Consider the following 17734-nt stretch of genomic DNA (forward strand, 5'->3'; position numbering starts at 1 on the left):
CCACCGTGACGCCCAAGTTTTATGTTGTATTTATTATTTAAAATGTAGCGGTTAAACACCAGGGCTCAAAAATGACAATGGACTCTTCTAATGTAAGAATTCACTTACTCCACACTTTAGAAACTTGTAATATTGATTTATCTTCTCTGCCAGCCATTCTATTGTTTTTTTTATTATTATTTTAATATAATATAGAAATAGTATAGAAATTAAATGGTAGAAACAATGAAATTTTTCCCAATAATGTTCAATTGGGAATATCCATGTGTGAATTGACCCCAAATCACTATTGAACAATATTCTTCAGTTTTAAGAAATCTGCTGCCATCTACTGGCTACTTATAACCAAACAACAAAACTTGAAAAAATGTTTCCCCATAGTATTACTCATTTCAAATGATGTAATTATTTTCCTCTAGATTTGATCAAAATCAGAATACATTTGACTACTTTAATAATGGTCTAATAAATATTTTATCTTAAGCTTACTAGCTTATGCATATCCACCTAATTTTACAATATAGCCTATAGTAGGCTATGTTGGCTATACTTTACAGTGCACATCCTTACATGAATGCATTGTTAATCAGATTTGTCCATATTATTGTTCTATAATATACCCAATATAATTGTAGAAGACTACAGTATTGGGTCATTAGTTTATATCGGGCTACTATATTGTTTAACTTAATTTGTTTCTTAAAAATTAGCCCATATAAAAGTATTTGCAACCACTCACCTGAAAAAAGTAAATCCAATGAATATTTTTTCAGTGATAGTAAAGTGTATAATACTTTATTTACTGCAGTATTTAAAACACTTTGTTAATAAATGCTCCTGCATACTGTAGTATTAACTATAGTGAACTGATAAGCTGTTGTAGTATACTTAATTTTCACTACAGTAAACTGGTGTATTGTAGTATAATATCCTATATAGCTGCAGAAAACTACTAGTATCCGTTCAGTACCATGGACAGCACCATGATGGTTATGACATTAATAATGGGGAAATAGCAAATGAGAAGAGGAAGAGATCGTCTTATAATAATCAACAGTGTTAGAGGTACACATAATATAAAGATTGTGATCGGGTAATATACATGCTTAAACTGAAACAACGGGAAATGTGACAATGGGAGAGTACATGAATCAAAGCTACACAAGTGATTTCCTAATGTAGAGAAAAAACAGGCGCAGGATGATGACGATTAAACTGACTAGGCAGTGGTCTGTCCAATGAGAGCAGTGATTAATGATTTTGGGAAATACTTGTGGGTGTCCATATCAGTGATGATATTTGTCTAATAGAATGCTTCCAACATAACTGTACGTCGAAGTAGTTCGAACGGAAAGCTTCGAGATCGCTAAAGGGAACCACCGACCAATACATGTGAGCGATAGCTAAGGCTTGACTGTCTCCTATTTGCGCTCAGTATTTGAAAACCACAATTCTCCATTGCCATGATAACTCTAGCGAAATCATCACGGAGGATGTTCGACTATCGCTGCGACGACCACGGATCCACGCTTCACCGAGGCCCGCGGAGATAGAGGAAAACACCGGCTGATGGAGACTTCATGAACATGTCACACAGGACAGCATATCAGCAGCGATTCACCATTACATGACATGGAGAAACATCCGTGGTAGGTTTTATTTCTAGCGTTTTCTTCAAGTGGACTATTTATTTAGGCTAGCAATGCTCCGTAAATGGTTCATGGAGAAATGTATGTCACCATATAAAACGCACAGATATCTAGGCTAAATGAAAATGCGCTCTGATATATATATACATATTTTTTTTAAGTAGGCTACAATGACAATGCTGCATTAACGTTTTTACCGCACTTAAAGAATCTGGGTAGAAAACATTCTCACTACGCCTAGTTTGCGTTATTGCGTCACATAGTGACGTTGTAAAGAACCTCTCTACGTTTTCCTACGCCGTTATTAAAACGTGCTGTCATTGGCCTACACCTTTCAATGGTTTAGCCGAGGGGAAATAAGTTAGACTTGGTTTTGCATAACATATTTATACAGGCCCATAGCCAGGGTGGTTCAGAAGACCCACCCCTCACTGACAAAGGTCCAGAATTTGTCCTGTACATGAGCTCGTGTCCTATTTTGACTGCTATGCCATCATAAATAGTGAAAACAACCCCTTCGGTAAATAAGTCCCCTCGGCGTGACTTCAGCTAACCAGTTTTAGCCAATGCTAACAAATATTTTAATTTTATAATCTGACGTAAGAGAAGTCTTCTTTCGCTACTGTGTTGTTTTTAAATAGAGTAAACATTTTACAAGTAACTTTTATTATAAATCTTGGAGCTTATTCTTGAAACAAAAATGACAAATAAAAAGGTGTGAAGCACCAAAAGCGGCCTATATTAAATTAATTTCAATATATATTTTGACTCTTGATGTTAATTATGACTTTTCTAATGTACTTTCTTTTCTCTTTTTTGACAAAAGAGTTGTAAAGCTCTATAATATTATTATGTTGTAATTATTTTTTAATTGAAATTGCCAAATTCTGACTGAGGACATTTGAATGTGCTGGCCAGTGTGTTATTTGCCTAATAAATGACAATAGGCTGCAGTTTTTAAATTTAAAACTTTACCAGATTCCTAATTTTTACTAATGATATAACATGTAATAAATTTGTATTTTAAAATTAAGTATTTCTTTATTCTAAATCTTTGGGAAATAAATTTGGTACATCAAAAAGTGTGGTAATGATGACCACCCAACAAGCTAATCCAGCATAAAAATAGTGCTTAATATGACACTAAAATGCAGTATTTAAATCTCAAAATTGAATAGAAAATGAAGTGTATAACTGCAAAAAGGTGATAAAAGAATAAAAGATATTAAATAAAAAATAAAATATTTTGAGACAAAAGAGCCCCTTACAACAAGCGGGCTACTGTGGCAAACAGATCATAAAGAGATCCTTCCTTTAGTTCAGGGTTGCCAAAACTTTTTCTTATGAAGGGCCAAAAACAAACGCAGCCGTGGGCCAAAGGTCAATATATCAAACTGTATTACAAAGTTGCCATGGGTAATTTCCTAATTTTAAAAAATAAATAAAAAACTTTAAATCATAGTAGGCTAATTAATGCATTATATATTTTTACATTATAAAATTAACTTATTAGAATGAAAACAAAATCCATTTATAACACAATGAACATTTAAATAAATCTGAATAATTAGCAACATTTAATCTAAGCTTGGTTTTTTGTAGATTGACAAACTAAAAAACTAAACATTAGAAATGGCAATCTCCATTAAAGGCATAGAGTGGAGCGCCATGGCCCGCAGGCACCATTTTGGGCATCTCTTTAGTTGGACATTAGAAATAGGTTAAAAGTTCACTAGAGAGAGACATTAGAAGTCACAATTTTCAGCGGTTGGGAAAAAAAACGTTACCGTTTTTCACTTATTGTACATTATAACAATAAACTTTTCAAATTACCAAATTAACTCGTTATTTAAAGACTAAAACTAAAAAAACAAAAGTAGGCCTACATTAGAAATACATTAGAAATTGTACAAACAATTTACAAAAGTTACAATTATCAACGATTGGGAAAACAATGTTTTTGGTACCATTTTATCATTGCAAGTGTTTAAACATTGACATTTATTATATTTTTATAAAATATTGACAAAAATGCTTATTCAAATGACTATTATTCCAAAACTAAAACGGTTTTGTAAGTTTTAGCCATTACATCTTGTCGTGATTGTGAAGTGCTGCATACCTCCATCCTCCCTTTTCAAGGCAGGGAAATGACAGCGACTTTAATTAACTTCACAGGTTCATAATTGATCAATCAAATTCGCACCTGTTCGGGAAGAACCGTAGAACGTTGCCGTCAGTCTGAGCAATATGGCCGCGCCAAGAAGAGTTCATCTCACCGCATTATCAAGCAACGCACACTTTCCTCTGCCCGCCATCCCTCCAGCCCAGAGTTCCACTGACCAAACTGTCAAACCGGGTTTACCTGCGCCAATCCCAGCGGTAGAATCGTCACTCCCTCCACATGCTGCGACCAGAGTGGAATTAAAGCTGTTCGAGCCGGATGAACAACGCTGCCCGGAGTTTAACTACCCGGATTTGATCAGCACAAAGGTAAACAACCACACAGGCGTTGTTGTTTAAACAAATTTTCAATTACAAAACGTTTTTGGTTAAATAAATAGTTTAATGGTAAATATCTACCGATCCATAAATGGCAATGGTGTTGAGCATAGTAAACAAGTTGATATTTAGGGTAATATTGAAAATTATTATAATTTTTTTTATAACATTTCTTCTACATTTCAAATAAGAATGTTGGAACTGAAAATTGATTTAAAACATTTTAAAAAGATTAGAAAAAGTCTGAAAATAAACTGCTATTTTGTTATTTTATGCAAAGAAAGCTGTAAACTACAAAGAAATCTATTTTGATTTTGGAAGAAATGTGATCGGATGTTTACAGAATAAAACAAAACTCAATTTTTACTCAAGTACAAGGATAAACTGAAACTCCAGAGAAACTGAATTGCCATTTAAAAAAATCCTTTGCTAATATTTAAAGTTATGTTAATGAATTTATTTTAGTTCCTGTGGCTTAAACCTTTCTTCTGATTTTAAGGAAACCACTGAGAAAACAAAACAAACATTCGATGAAGTGGTGGAAGACACAGTTAGAGATGAACTGGAGGCACTTGCAAAAAAATTTGAAGCAAAATATGTGAGTATGAACTCAAGTGGATCTATATTTCACTTACAAATGCATGTCATTGATACTACACTGTAAAACCCAACAGTCAACTGAAATGAGTATAGTTAACTAAAATGTACTACTGTATGTAAATGAGTTCTACTCATTTGAAAAGAGTTTTGAACTCAGTGTTGAAGGTAATGAGTTAATTAAATACCTCATTACTTCAACTTAAATGGAGCAAGTTCACAGTACTCGTATAGATTAGTTTTTTATCTCAAATGATTTGTTGCAATCGGTTTCCTCAAACGGTTTGAGTTGCTTTAACTTATTGGGTTTTACAGTACTCAGTTGGTTTGAGTTCTCTTCATTTATCAGGTTTTACTGTGCTCAAATTGCTTCGTTTATGCAGATGGATTAGGTTCACAGAACTCATTAGGATTAGTTTTTGAAGTTAAGTGGTTTGTTCCAATTGGTTTCCTCAAACGGTTTGAGTTACCTTAACTAATTGAGTTTTACAGTGTAAATAAAATGCTGGTTGTCATGAAGTTATATTGTTTTTGTTGTATTTAATATTATTCTTTAACCCTTTATCAGGTGAGGAATCTTCATTGACATTGATTACAAAATAATTATTTTTATACATTTTTTTTCATACAGTTTTTTTTTTTTCAAGTCTTAAAAGTCTTGTAATAACCAAGTTTTACCAAAGGGTATTTCCCTGAGTGCCCTTTAAAGGGTTAACTGTGAAGCTGGTGATCTTTTAGTTTTATCTCTCTCCAATACATGCAGAAAATATCTTCAGTTTTCTTGCTTAGGGTGGAGCTGGCAAAAGAAAAAAAGACAGATTACAGGACCTGGTGGATATGGGCTTTGGTTACGATGAATCCGATTCATTTATTGACAACTCTGAGGCTGTGAGTTCTGGCCAGTCTTTGTATACCCAGATGATATTATAGAATATCAAATACCCTTATAGTAAATGCTTTACACGAGTCACCATTTTCCCTCTGTGCCACCGCGTGTCCACAGTATGATGAGCTCGTCCCAGCTTGTCTGACCACCAGATATGGAGGCTTCTACATCAACTCTGGGACTCTGCAGTTCCGGCCAGCTTCTGATGAAGGAGAGAACGAGAATGATTTTGAGGACAGTGGCCTTAAACCCAAGGTATGTAAGCACATTTGAGAACTCTTCAAGCTGTCTAGTACCCACTATCTTCCAAAGTTAATGACTGATTGTTGTGTAGAAGGTAGTGGTGAATCATATGTTTGGTGCATTTACACAACACTAGTCTAGGGCTGCATGAAATCAGAAAAATCTAACATTGCACTATTTTATTATTCTGCGATTATTATATATTGCAATATGAAAACAATTTCGCCAGATGACTTGAAAAATATCTCTATTTGGAAAGAATTTATAATTTTAGATTGATTGAGATGAGTGTGTAGTGGAGTACATATGCATGAATTATCATAAACAATCTAGAAGCATATCTACAAGTGAACATATATACAATGTTTCATAACAGTATTCAGTAATTGAATAATCTAATGCAGAATAATACTGCTTCGTCGTCGTTGTATAAATAAATGATTCTATATTAAAGTTACAAATGGTACTATTTCAACACATCGCATGTCCTGCGATGTGACTATTGCGAATGATCCCATTGCGATATCGAGGTTATAACGATATATTGTGCAGCCCTACTGTAGTTAATAAAAAAATGGATGAGTTTGATTAGTTTTGGCCATCAGTTAACAATAACAATGCTGTTTTAGGATGGTGACACGGTGGCTCAGTGGTTAGCACTCTGTCGCCTCACACCAAGAAGGTTGCAGGTTCGAGTCCCAGCTGGGCCAGTTGTCATTTATGTGTGGAGTTTGCATGTTCTCCCCATGCTTGTGTGCTCCGGTTTCCCCCACAGACATGCGGTGTAGGTAAATTGAATAAACTAAATTGGCCATAGTGTATGTGTGTAAATGAGTGTGTGTGTGTGGATGTTTCCCAATACTGGATTGCAGCTGGAAGGGCATCTGCTGGATAAAACATATGCTGGATAAGTTGGCGGCTCATTCTGATGTGGTGACCCCTGATGAATAAAGGGACTAAGCCTAACAAGGTTATGAAAATGGCATGTAATGGCATGCTTATACACGCATGTAATACAGGAGTTTTAGTCATTTTTGCAGATCAAGGTGTTGTGTTATTCCATCTTATACTTATTGAAGGCTTCCACAATTCTTTTGTTTATATGGTTTTGTTTGAAATTATGCAGATGAAGAAATATTTAGTAGCTGTAACTTATTGCCTCTTTGTTCGAACTAGACAAAGTAACTTGTGCGTAGCTGGTTGTGCAACTCTAATCTTTCTTTTTTCTTAAAGTTTGTGCAAAATATTGTTCTACACATCAGCACTTTATGTTTCAACATGCATTATCATTTCTTGCTTTGTTTAATTGCTTTTAGAAACGAAAGCTTAAGCAAGGAAAAGACAAGAAGATGATGAAGAAGAAAAGAGATGAATATGTGCTTGCTAAGAAGGATGAGGAGGAATTCAAGAAAAGGTTTTTGCTGCTCCAGAGATGCGTTTACTTTGATAGTATAATGTTTACTGTTAAAGGAGTATTCACCCAAAAATGTAAACCTAACACAAAGAAAGATGTTTTGAAAAATGTTCGAAACCAGTTTACATTGAATGAATAACGGTCACACTTTATTTTGATGTTCTGTTTGTTGAATTTAAGTTACACTGCATCCACACACCAACTAATTCTCATTAGATTATAAGTAGACTGTTAGGTTAGGGTTAGTGTAAGTTGACATGTACTTGCAGAGTTTCTTATAGTCAGTTAAATGTCTGGTGAAGCAGCAGTATCAACAGATATTAAGCAGACAGTCTACTAATACTCAAATGGACCATCAAAATAAAGTGTTACCTGAAAAACTACTATGGAAGTCAATGGATACCAGTTTCCAAGATTCAACAAAATATTAGTGATGGGATGTTTTGATTATTTTACTGACTCTGAGCTTTGAGTCTCGTTCATCAAAATGAATGGAAAAAAAAAGGATTGAGTCAATTTGCCAAAATATTAAAACTACAAACAAGTCATAACTAGAATGCTGTAAGAAAGAGAAAATAATCATTCATTGTTTACCCTAGGTCAGGGGTCACCAATCTCGGTCCAGGAGGGCCGGTGTCCCTGCAAGGTTTAGCTCCAACTTGCCTCAACACACCTGCCTGGGTGTTTCAAGTATACCCAGTAAGACCTTGATTAGCTTGTTCAGATGTGTTTGATTAGGGTTGGAGCTAAAATCTGCAGGACACCGGCCCTCTTGGAACAAGTTTGGTGATCCCTGCCCTATAGGTCCTTTTGTTTATGATCAAACTCATGGTTACTCAGAGGTTGAGTGAATGATGAATGCTACTTTTTTGGTGAACTATCCCTTTAAGAGAATAATCTGGAATACTCCTATAGGATCACTTTAAAGAGCAATCCACCTTTCCCTCTTTTGGCTTGTTTCTTAGCACCCCGCCAGATAAATCATCTGCAAAGAAGAAGAAAAACAAGAAGCCATTAAGTATCGATAAAATGCTGAAGAAGTTCCATAAGGAGAAGCTTCAGCAGATGAAGGAGTTTAATTCGAGAGAGAGAGAGCTCCAGTCTCTCCATGCCACACACACAGGTCCCGCCATACAAGCGGAGGTTCAGGAAGCGCCGGTTTCATCTGACCCTCTTCTCTCACTCATCGGTTCTGCCAGTGCAGACGACCTCCTGCAAGCAGTCAAAGCAGCAGAGCAAGACTTTGACCTGGATGATCTGTTGGGCGAGCCACAGAACATCTGCTCTCCAGGTCTGGAGGAGGAGAATGGAGAGGCTCTGGTAGTGTCTGTTGCTGAGAAACCACCTGCATTACTTCCCGATGGTCTACCGCCTATGCTAGAGCAACACATTAAGGACATTTCACAGGTAATTTTTGCAGTTACAACAGGCAGGTTTCCACAGTTTATGGAATTTCGGGAATAGTATGGAAATTTAAAGTCTGGTCTATTCCAGATGCTGAAAGTCAGGCAATATTATATATTTTTTGAAATAATTTCTGCAATATGGAATTTTAAAAGGTCTATTCCAGACACTAAAGGTCAGGGAATATTATAAATTTTAGTTCAAGTTATTTCTGGAATATCTTGTAATTTTAAAAGATCTATTCCAGACACTGAAAGTCAGGGAATATTATTATTTTTATTTATTTTTGTTCAAGTCATTAATGAAATGTCTAGCCATTCTAAAAGATCTATTGCAGACACTGAAGGTCCTGTACTAGTATATATTTTAGTTCAAGTAATTTCTGGAATATCTTGGAATTTTAAAAGGACTGTTCCAGATGATGAAAGTTGAGGAATAGTATATATTTTAGTTCAAGTCATTTCTGGAATATCCTGAAATTTAAAAGGTCTGTTCCAGATGATGAAAGTTGAGGAATATTATATATTGTTAGTTCAAGTAATTTTTTGAATATCGTGGAATTTAAAAGATTTATTCCAGACACTGAAATCATGGAATATATTTTTTTTTGTTCAAGTCATTTCTGGAATATCTTGGAATTTTAAAAGGACTGTTCCAGATGATGAAAGTTGAGGAATAGTATATATTTTAGTTCAAGTCATTTCTGGAATATCCTGAAATTTAAAAGGTCTGTTTCAGACACTGACATTAGGGGAATATTATAGATTTTTGTTCAAGTCATTTCTGGAATATCATTGAATTTTAAAGGATCTATTCCAGACACTGAAGGTCAGAGAATATTGTATATTTTAGTTCAAGTCATTTTTGGATTATCTTGGAATTTTAAAAAGGTCTCTTCCGGATGCAGAAAGTTGGGGAATTTTAAGTATTTTGAGTTCAAGTCATATCTGCAGTATTAAAATGTCTATTCCTGACACTGAATGTAAGGTAATAGTAAATATTTTTAGTTTAAGTCATGGATTATCATGTATTTTAGCTTGTCATTTTTAAAGTTGACTTTTCATTTATAAAAATGTCACTTTCTAAAGCATTTTTTTCACGTTTTCCATATTGTTGTGGTTGGTCTATTTTATCCATGCCATTTTATTCCTTACTCGTTTATCTGCCGGCATTCAATATAGATTTAAACAACATAAGAAAATGATGTCTTAACATCAAGCAGCATAATTTGTTTAATTGCTAAAAATGAATAGAAATGAAAGAAATTGAAAGTCTTGACACTTAAGTTGCTGTACCACTCTAACGTTAATTAATAATATGGATTGTTCATGGAAATTCAGCGTTTTAGTCTCACTGTAAACAAAATCTTGCAGCTTTAATTCCTTAGTTAACTATTCTAGTTATTTCAACTTGCATCAATCAAACTGACTAAATGTATTAGGTTAAACTTTGAATAACTTAAATGCAGTTGAAACCTGATTAATTAAAACAAGTTTAAGGAACACAAAAATATTTGTTGTCTTGACTATTTGCCTTTTTTTTCTTTTTTTTTTTTTTTTTTTTTTTGCAGTGTAGTGAAAATCAGGGAAACGTCAGGAAATGTGACGGCATATAGTTTGAATACTTTTAAATCATTTTGAGAATTGTTGGATAGACATTTCCTCTTATGGCTTTAATGTATTAGGTCAGCGTTTGCACTGTAGGAATACATGAGTTATTCTCAGACATGATTTGTGTTTTATTTTAGGCTGCCAAGAACATTGAAGGACAAAATAAGATGGAGATTTTGTCTTCAGAACTCAACAGTGTTTTACTAGAGTAAGTAGAGTATGAATATTAATTTATTGGTCAACATTTAAATAACATTCTAAATGTATAATTGTTTTATTTCATTCTCTTCTGTAACATCAATATATCAAGCAGAGTTTATATCCTCTAAAATTATGTTCTCTAATAACCAGAACTATGCATTACATTATCTGAAGTGTACTTGACGATCAAGTGACCATAACAGTGTAAATGTAGTTTATTTGTTGACTTGAAGCTGGTGAATTGCAGAGTGAGACCATGAGAAAAAAGTACTGGCTACAGTTCACTTAAAGGCATAGTTCACCTAATAATAAAAAATAAATTACTCACTGTTTACTCACCCTCAAGTGGTTGCAAATTTTTTTACTGTTGAACACAAAAGCAGATATTCTTAACAATATTAGAAACCGGCAACCATTGACTTCTGTTGTGGACAAACAAATACTATGGAAGTCAATGATTTTTTATAATAATAGATTTTGTGTTCAACAGTGGAAAGAAAGTCCAACATGTTTGGATTAGGTAAAGGGTGAGTGCGACTGATGACAGAAGTTTTAGTTTTGGGTGAACTATCTCTTTAACAATTCATGCTGTATATAGATCCTTAAAGTGTTTTTCCACTGTTGATCGTAATTTAGGACAGTGTATTTTCTTATTTTAATACTATCTTCTGTCTCTTTGTATATGTTCAGTGTGGAAGTGAACTCTAAGCAGCTCGGTGGGAAAATCCGTTCCAGAATCTTCTCCTACTTGGCATCACAGCTGTCCTGCAACAAAGGCACACTGGTTAAAAGAGCCAAAAAGCTCCACAGTCAACAGCAGGTTTTGAGAACTGCATGACACCTCAACACTAAAATAAATGACTTCAATATTGACAATTTCTTACATTTTTTGTTCTTGGTTTTTACTTTACATACACCAGTGGGATTTGTCTCATCTTTTGCAATTTCTAATCATAATTAAAGAGTCAGATATAATCAATTATTTTGAAGTTCATATTATATTACGCTTTTCGGCTATCACAATTAGACTATTTTAGGTTATTTTCAATCTAATAGAATAATCTTGTACTATATGGATAAATCAGAAAGAGGAAAAAAATATACAGATTTTTTCAATACAACGGGTTCTTTAATTACAATGAGTATTTTCCCTGTAAAGACATGACAATAAAGTCCTTCACTGCAAAAATTATATTTGTAAATGCAGTTTTGTTGCATATTGATTAGAAAATCAGAAAGAGAAAAATATAGAGAGATTTTAATTCAAGGAGTTTTTCAATTACAGTGAGAATTTTGCCTTGTTTTCCCCTATATAGGCATTTGAATACAGTCATTCACTGCAAAAATGATAGTTATAAATGCGGCGGCTAGATTCTCTTATTTTTATCACCACATGAGTGACTAGTCTTTTGGACAAGTGATCAAATTTGAATCATTTGCATTGCATGAATAATACATGATAACGTTAATAACGCTACTGTAATCTGATATAATATATAGTATAGCATGATATAATCAGTAACACTTTTATTAATTAATGTATGAACAAACAAAACAATACATTTATTACAGCAGTGCTTCTCAAACACATTCCTGGAGGAGCACCAGTACTGCATGTTTTGGATGTCTCCTTTGCCTGTCACACTCATTACAAGTTTTTCATTCATTCACAAGCTGTTTGGTTAAGAAGACATGGAAAAGACATGGAAGACACGGAAAATGTGCAGAGCTGGTGGTCCTCTGATCGTGGTTGAGACGCACTGTATTACAATATTTATTCACTTTTGTTAATCTTTAGCTATTGAGAATAAATTCATTCATAATTTAGTTATTGTTAAGTCACAACTTTTCTATTTTAATGAAGCATCAGTAAATGTTGAACTATGATTAATAAATGCTGTAGAAGGATCTTTCATTTGTGCTTCACATTAGTAAATGCATTAACTAATGGAAGCTTATTTTAAAGTGTGGCCATATATTCCAATGGTAACAATACATTTAATAGTGTCTGCTTTAATATTTTAAAACGCTTTCGTAAAAATAAAACGTCAAAATATGTGTGAAATAATATTTTATTGTCATTCAGTGTAGCAGATACATTTACATGAATAGTATCAACAGACGGAATCCAACCTGTATTAATAAAAAATACATGGAAAATACATGTAATCACACTAGATTTTTATTATATTTAAAACTTATATATCTTATTGCTGACAAATGGGTAAAACCTATTGGTTTGATTGATAATGGCGAAGTATAAATATTTAAAATAACAACTGAATAGTATTTTAGGGTTCCACTGTGATCTTTAGTTAGTATGGTATACTAGTAATATGGCTAGCAATGACTACATTTACATGGACAACAGTAATCAAATTATTTGCCTTAATCTGAATAAGACACTAATATGATTAAGGTGTTTACGTGAGTTGCTTTTTGAACGTTCCTTTCATGATCCTGTTTTACATGTTGTAGCACGTAATTTGATTAACATCAGTGCGTCATCACACTATCAACATTTACTTCTGAGTTTCATGTAATTTCAGGTGTTTCATTTTTAATTTGTTGATTTTAACCACAGTTCGGCAGTTTCACTTTCATTAAGAAACATTTCATTCATGCTCCCATGACAAACTCTGAGATATTGGATGCGAGTATGAAGTAAAGACTGGTGTTTTAATGGATTGTGATACCACATGCCGAATAGAAAAAAAAACCTCAGTGTCTATGGTACTTTTAATGAATCAGTAGGTTCAGAGAATAGTGTCAAACAGACGTATGTGTGTATAGACTATCCTGCCGCAAAACATGGCAAAAAGTCCTGCATGATAGTACACTTTGATTAAAGTGTTTACATGTCTGTACTGCACTTCAATAATTCTATTAGGCACAATAATAGACACACTCCACATGTATTAATTCGATTTATGTTTAGTTTGATTATGACTTTAGTCAGATTAAGGTCATCAAAGTTGCTGTCTACATGGGTAGACTCTTAATCAGAGTAGTGTCTTAATTGTACCATCAGATTATTGGTGTCCATGTTAACGTACTCAGTTTTTGAAAAACTTGTTACTCTGAATGGAGTTTCAGTGAGTGTCTTATGTAAATCATGGTAAAAAGTAGACAATTTTAGCTCGGTAAAATGTTTCAACCTTGATTTATATACTATATATAATTCAAATGCTGTATGTCATCAGGATGAGCAGATGCAGGAGCTGCTGAAGAAACTGGAGAATGCGGTTGCCAAATCAATGCCAGAGCAGATCACCCGCTTCCAGAACCACTGCCAGGCTCACTCTGAAGCCAGAGCTGCCAAGTAATCAGACATGAATTCAATTCAAGTTTATTTGTATAGCGCTTTTTACAATAATTATTGTTTCAAAGCAGCTTTACAAAAGGTGCACATTATTACATTACAATCAAATTAAGTTAAAGTTACAAACACATAATTTATTATATACAGGCATCATTAACCTGCATTTTTATAGCATATAGGTGATGTAATGATGGATATAGGTGATGTGATCCATGTATACATGTTTAATGAAGTGTATTAAGTGTATGTGTTGTCCACTAAGTCCTCTGGTTGGCATCATCACTTCACAGGTCTTGGATTCCATCAATGCCTCTGCACAGCAGGCGTGACCAACCCTGTTCCTAGAGATCGACCTTCCTGCAGATTTCAGTTGCAACCCATATCAAACACACCTGCCTGTAATTATCAAGTGCTGTTCAGGTCGTAATTAATTGGTTCAGGTGTGTTTGATCAGGGTTGGAGCTGAACTTTGCAGGAAGGTCAATCTCCAGGAACAGGGTTGGGAAACACTGCTCTAGAGGACTCAGGATGGGCATCCCTAGGGGAAAATAGAGAACAAAGAAAAAAGTTAGGGTAGCTGCAAATCATAATGTATTTGAACGAGATATTAAATGTCAATGCGAAAATGAAGCACTATAGATGAAAATAGCAGTTAAAATCAAACATATAAAGCCTATAAGTATTTCAAACAAAATGTCTGGTACATTAAGATAAGAGGAGTGTGTTCAACAGGTGGTTGTCAAGCCCACTCACCTGCATGGAGCACGCTCAAACATCATACTGTTATGGGATACATTGTGTGTATGCTTTACTAAAAAGATAGGTCTTTAATCTAGTTTTGAACTGAGAGAGTGTGTCTGAGCCTCGCACATTATCAGAAAGGTTATTCCAGAGTTTAGGAACCATAAATGAGAAGGCTCGACATCCTTTAGTGGACTTTGCTATTCTGGTACTACCAGAACATCACTGCGGATTCATGGATGTTTTACATTTTCACTCCACTTGTATTATTATATTTATGTGTTCATCTGTGTGTTTTAAGACTCGAGGCTGAAAAAGAGCGAGCGATTGATGGATCTGATGAGGAAGAAGAAGAGAGGAGTGGAAAACGGGTGTTTGGGCCTCGCAAGAGATTCAGATGGAATGAAGAGATCAGGTCGGTACTCTCGTGCGTGTGTGTATGTGATTAATAATAGATGCTGGTAAATGACACCAAAGCAGAGCGTTCATTCTCATCACATATTCTATTTATCTAATGAAAACCAAGTTTTGTAATCGAGCATCATTTCATTATGTGACCTTTAATCATTGGTATCCACAAATGTCGCTGTGTGTTTTGACAGGGAGCTGCTCTGTGAGATTGTCAATGTGAAAATGATGATTTATGATTCAGAGTCGCCCTGCTGCTCTAGTTTAGAGGAGTATCTGAAAGCGTTCCTGGAGGCGGATGTTAAGTCACTTTGGCCTAAAGGGTGGATGCAGTCCAGGTATACAAAGCAAACAGTTGATACTTCAAAATTGTGAAAATTAATACAAGTAAAACAGTGAGGGCCGAGATTAGTTATTTATAATTTGCAAATTATGTAATTGGTCACAATGTCCTATTGTACCACTATCCTTCAAAACTTTGTCAGAATTTTATTTTTATATTTGACCCATATTTATAATTTACAATATACAACAATACACAAACAGCAACTTTTTGTTTTTTTGTCAGTCTTGGTACACAATATAAATTCAGAACAGGTGAAGTTTAAACAGGAAAATAATCGAAACGTTTTTGAATTTCTTGTTTGTTTGTTTGTTTGTTTGCTTGTTTGTTTTGAAAGTGATGCTAATGGTCTAATCTGATTCAAAGTGCTCCCTCCAAACCTGAAGATCTGCTGAATTATTAAAAATTGTTTCTAAAAATAAAGTTGAGTGTTCCTTTTTAAGGTTATTTGAAACAATAAATCAGATATTTTACTTGCATTGGTAATACCAAACTCCCAAAATTTTTTCCCAGTATTGTTTTACAGTTCAGAAATGAAACTTGCTAATAACACTGAAAATAAAGATTAATATTTTTCAGATATTATAAAAAAAATACATCTATATAAATATCTTGGCAGTGATCTATGTCTGATTTTTGACTTTGTGCAAAAGTGCATATATATGCATTTGAAAAGGGTGTATAAAATGTTTGTGCATATTTAAAAAAGTCCTTTTAAAAGTAAACGTATTAAAAGTCAATCCTTTTTTAAATCTTCAGAATTGTTAGTTTCTCATTTATTTCTCTCATTTTTCTCAATAGGATTCTGCTTATAGAAACCCGAAAAGCACATGGTCACATCACTGGTGTTGTGTAAGTATGATTTTACATCACTACACACTTCTTAGATATTTAGCCAACCTTTGCGAAGAAGAGTTTGACTCATTATTTTTCATTCATGTTATTCATCCAAATGTATTGGGGGGAAAACGGTTACACTGAACTAAAAGAAGAAATATTTTTCCTTTTTTTTTTTTTTTTTTTTCCCCAGGATGACAGAATGATCCCGTTCATGCTATGAACATGCAATGCTAATATTTGCGTCTGTCATTTTGTGAGGAAAAACAACCCACATGCACACACATACAGTTCTGTTTAGTATAGTTTGCGTAATACACATGCACACTGTCACCATTTTCTGAATCTAAATCAGTCTAATCCTCTTTAGTTTAACCGTTTTCTATAGAATATACAGTTGTAGTCAGAATTATTAGCCTCCCTTTTCATTTTTTTTTTTCTTTTTTAAATATTTCCCGAATGATGCTTAACGGAGCAAGGAATTTTTTACAGTATGTCTGATAATATTTTTTCTTCTGGAGAAAGTCTTATTTGTTTTATTTCAGCTAGCATAAAAGCAGTTTTGAATTTCTTAACCATTTTAAGGTCAAAATTATTAGCCCCTTTAAGCTATATTTTTTCTATAGTCTACAGAACAAACCATCATTATACAATAACTTGCCTAATTACCCTAACCTGCCTGGTCAACCTAATTAACCTAGTTAAACCTTTAAATGTCACTTTAAGTTGTAAAGAAGTGTCTTGAAAAATTGTGAAATATTATTTACTGTCATCATGGCAAAGATAAAATTAATCCGTTATTAGAAATGAGTTATTAAAACTATTATGTTTAGAAATGTGTTGAAAAAAAATCTGCTCTACATTAAACAGAAATTGGGGGAAAAAATAAACAGGGCGGCTAATAATTCAGGGGGCTAATAATTCTGACTTCAGCTTCATATATTTAAAATAATCTATGAAAGGTTGCCAGATTTCATTCATTTATTCTCCTTCGGCTTAGTCCCTTTATTCGTCGCCACAGCGGAAAGAACTGCCAACTTATCCAGCAAATGTTTTACACAGCAGATGCCCTTCCAGCTGCAACCCAGGTGACCCATGCGAAAAATGGGGAGAACATGCAAACTCCACTGACCTTCTTGCTGTGAGGTGACAGTGCTAACGACTGAGCCACCATTTTTTCTTTTTTTCAGGAGAATCTGATTTTCTCCAGTTCTAAATGTTTCGTTACATCCTTAATTAGATTATATTTCTGTTTCCATCATATTAACCTTCATGCTAGTAGACTGACAAATGGAACTGTATTTTGTTCTGTACTGTTTTTAGCTAGGTGGCACGGTGGCTTAGCAAGAAGGTCGCTGTTTTGATTCTCGGCTGGGCCAGGTGGCATTTATGTGTAAACATTGCATGTTCTCCCTGTGCTGGCGTGGGTCTATTCCGGGTACTCCGGTTTCCCCCACAGTCCAAAGTGAATTGGATTAACTAAATTGCCCATAGTGTTCAAGTGTGTGTGAATGTCAGTGTGTACGGGTTTTTTCCAGTACTGAGTTGCAAATGGAAGGGCATCCGCTGCTGCGTAA

The 17734-nt window shown here is 34.3% G+C and overlaps 1 protein-coding gene across 3 annotated transcripts in view; it reads left to right on the top strand.

The window, feature by feature from the left end:
* Positions 1-1287: 1287 nt before the first annotated feature.
* The window catches only part of ubn1 (ubinuclein 1), a 25336-nt gene continuing 8889 nt past the window's right edge, over positions 1288-17734 (top strand). For 2 of the 3 annotated variants that reach the window (XM_056462515.1, XM_056462535.1), the window contains exons 1-13: positions 1288-1649; positions 3828-4142; positions 4651-4749; positions 5538-5636; positions 5752-5889; positions 7194-7291; positions 8257-8698; positions 10443-10513; positions 11197-11326; positions 13710-13828; positions 14871-14984; positions 15172-15315; positions 16122-16172. In XM_056462515.1, coding sequence (XP_056318490.1) covers positions 3900-4142; positions 4651-4749; positions 5538-5636; positions 5752-5889; positions 7194-7291; positions 8257-8698; positions 10443-10513; positions 11197-11326; positions 13710-13828; positions 14871-14984; positions 15172-15315; positions 16122-16172 — 1748 coding nt within the window. In that variant the 5' untranslated portion in view covers positions 1288-1649; positions 3828-3899. Of the gene's footprint in view, positions 1650-3805; positions 4143-4650; positions 4750-5537; positions 5637-5751; positions 5890-7193; positions 7292-8256; positions 8699-10442; positions 10514-11196; positions 11327-13709; positions 13829-14870; positions 14985-15171; positions 15316-16121; positions 16173-17734 lie in introns of those variants that run through there. The other variant, XM_056462524.1, reaches the window with a different exon arrangement.

This window comes from Danio aesculapii, chromosome 1 (assembly GCF_903798145.1).
Source record: "Danio aesculapii chromosome 1, fDanAes4.1, whole genome shotgun sequence".
In the NCBI taxonomy this organism is placed as follows: Eukaryota; Metazoa; Chordata; class Actinopteri; order Cypriniformes; family Danionidae; genus Danio; species Danio aesculapii.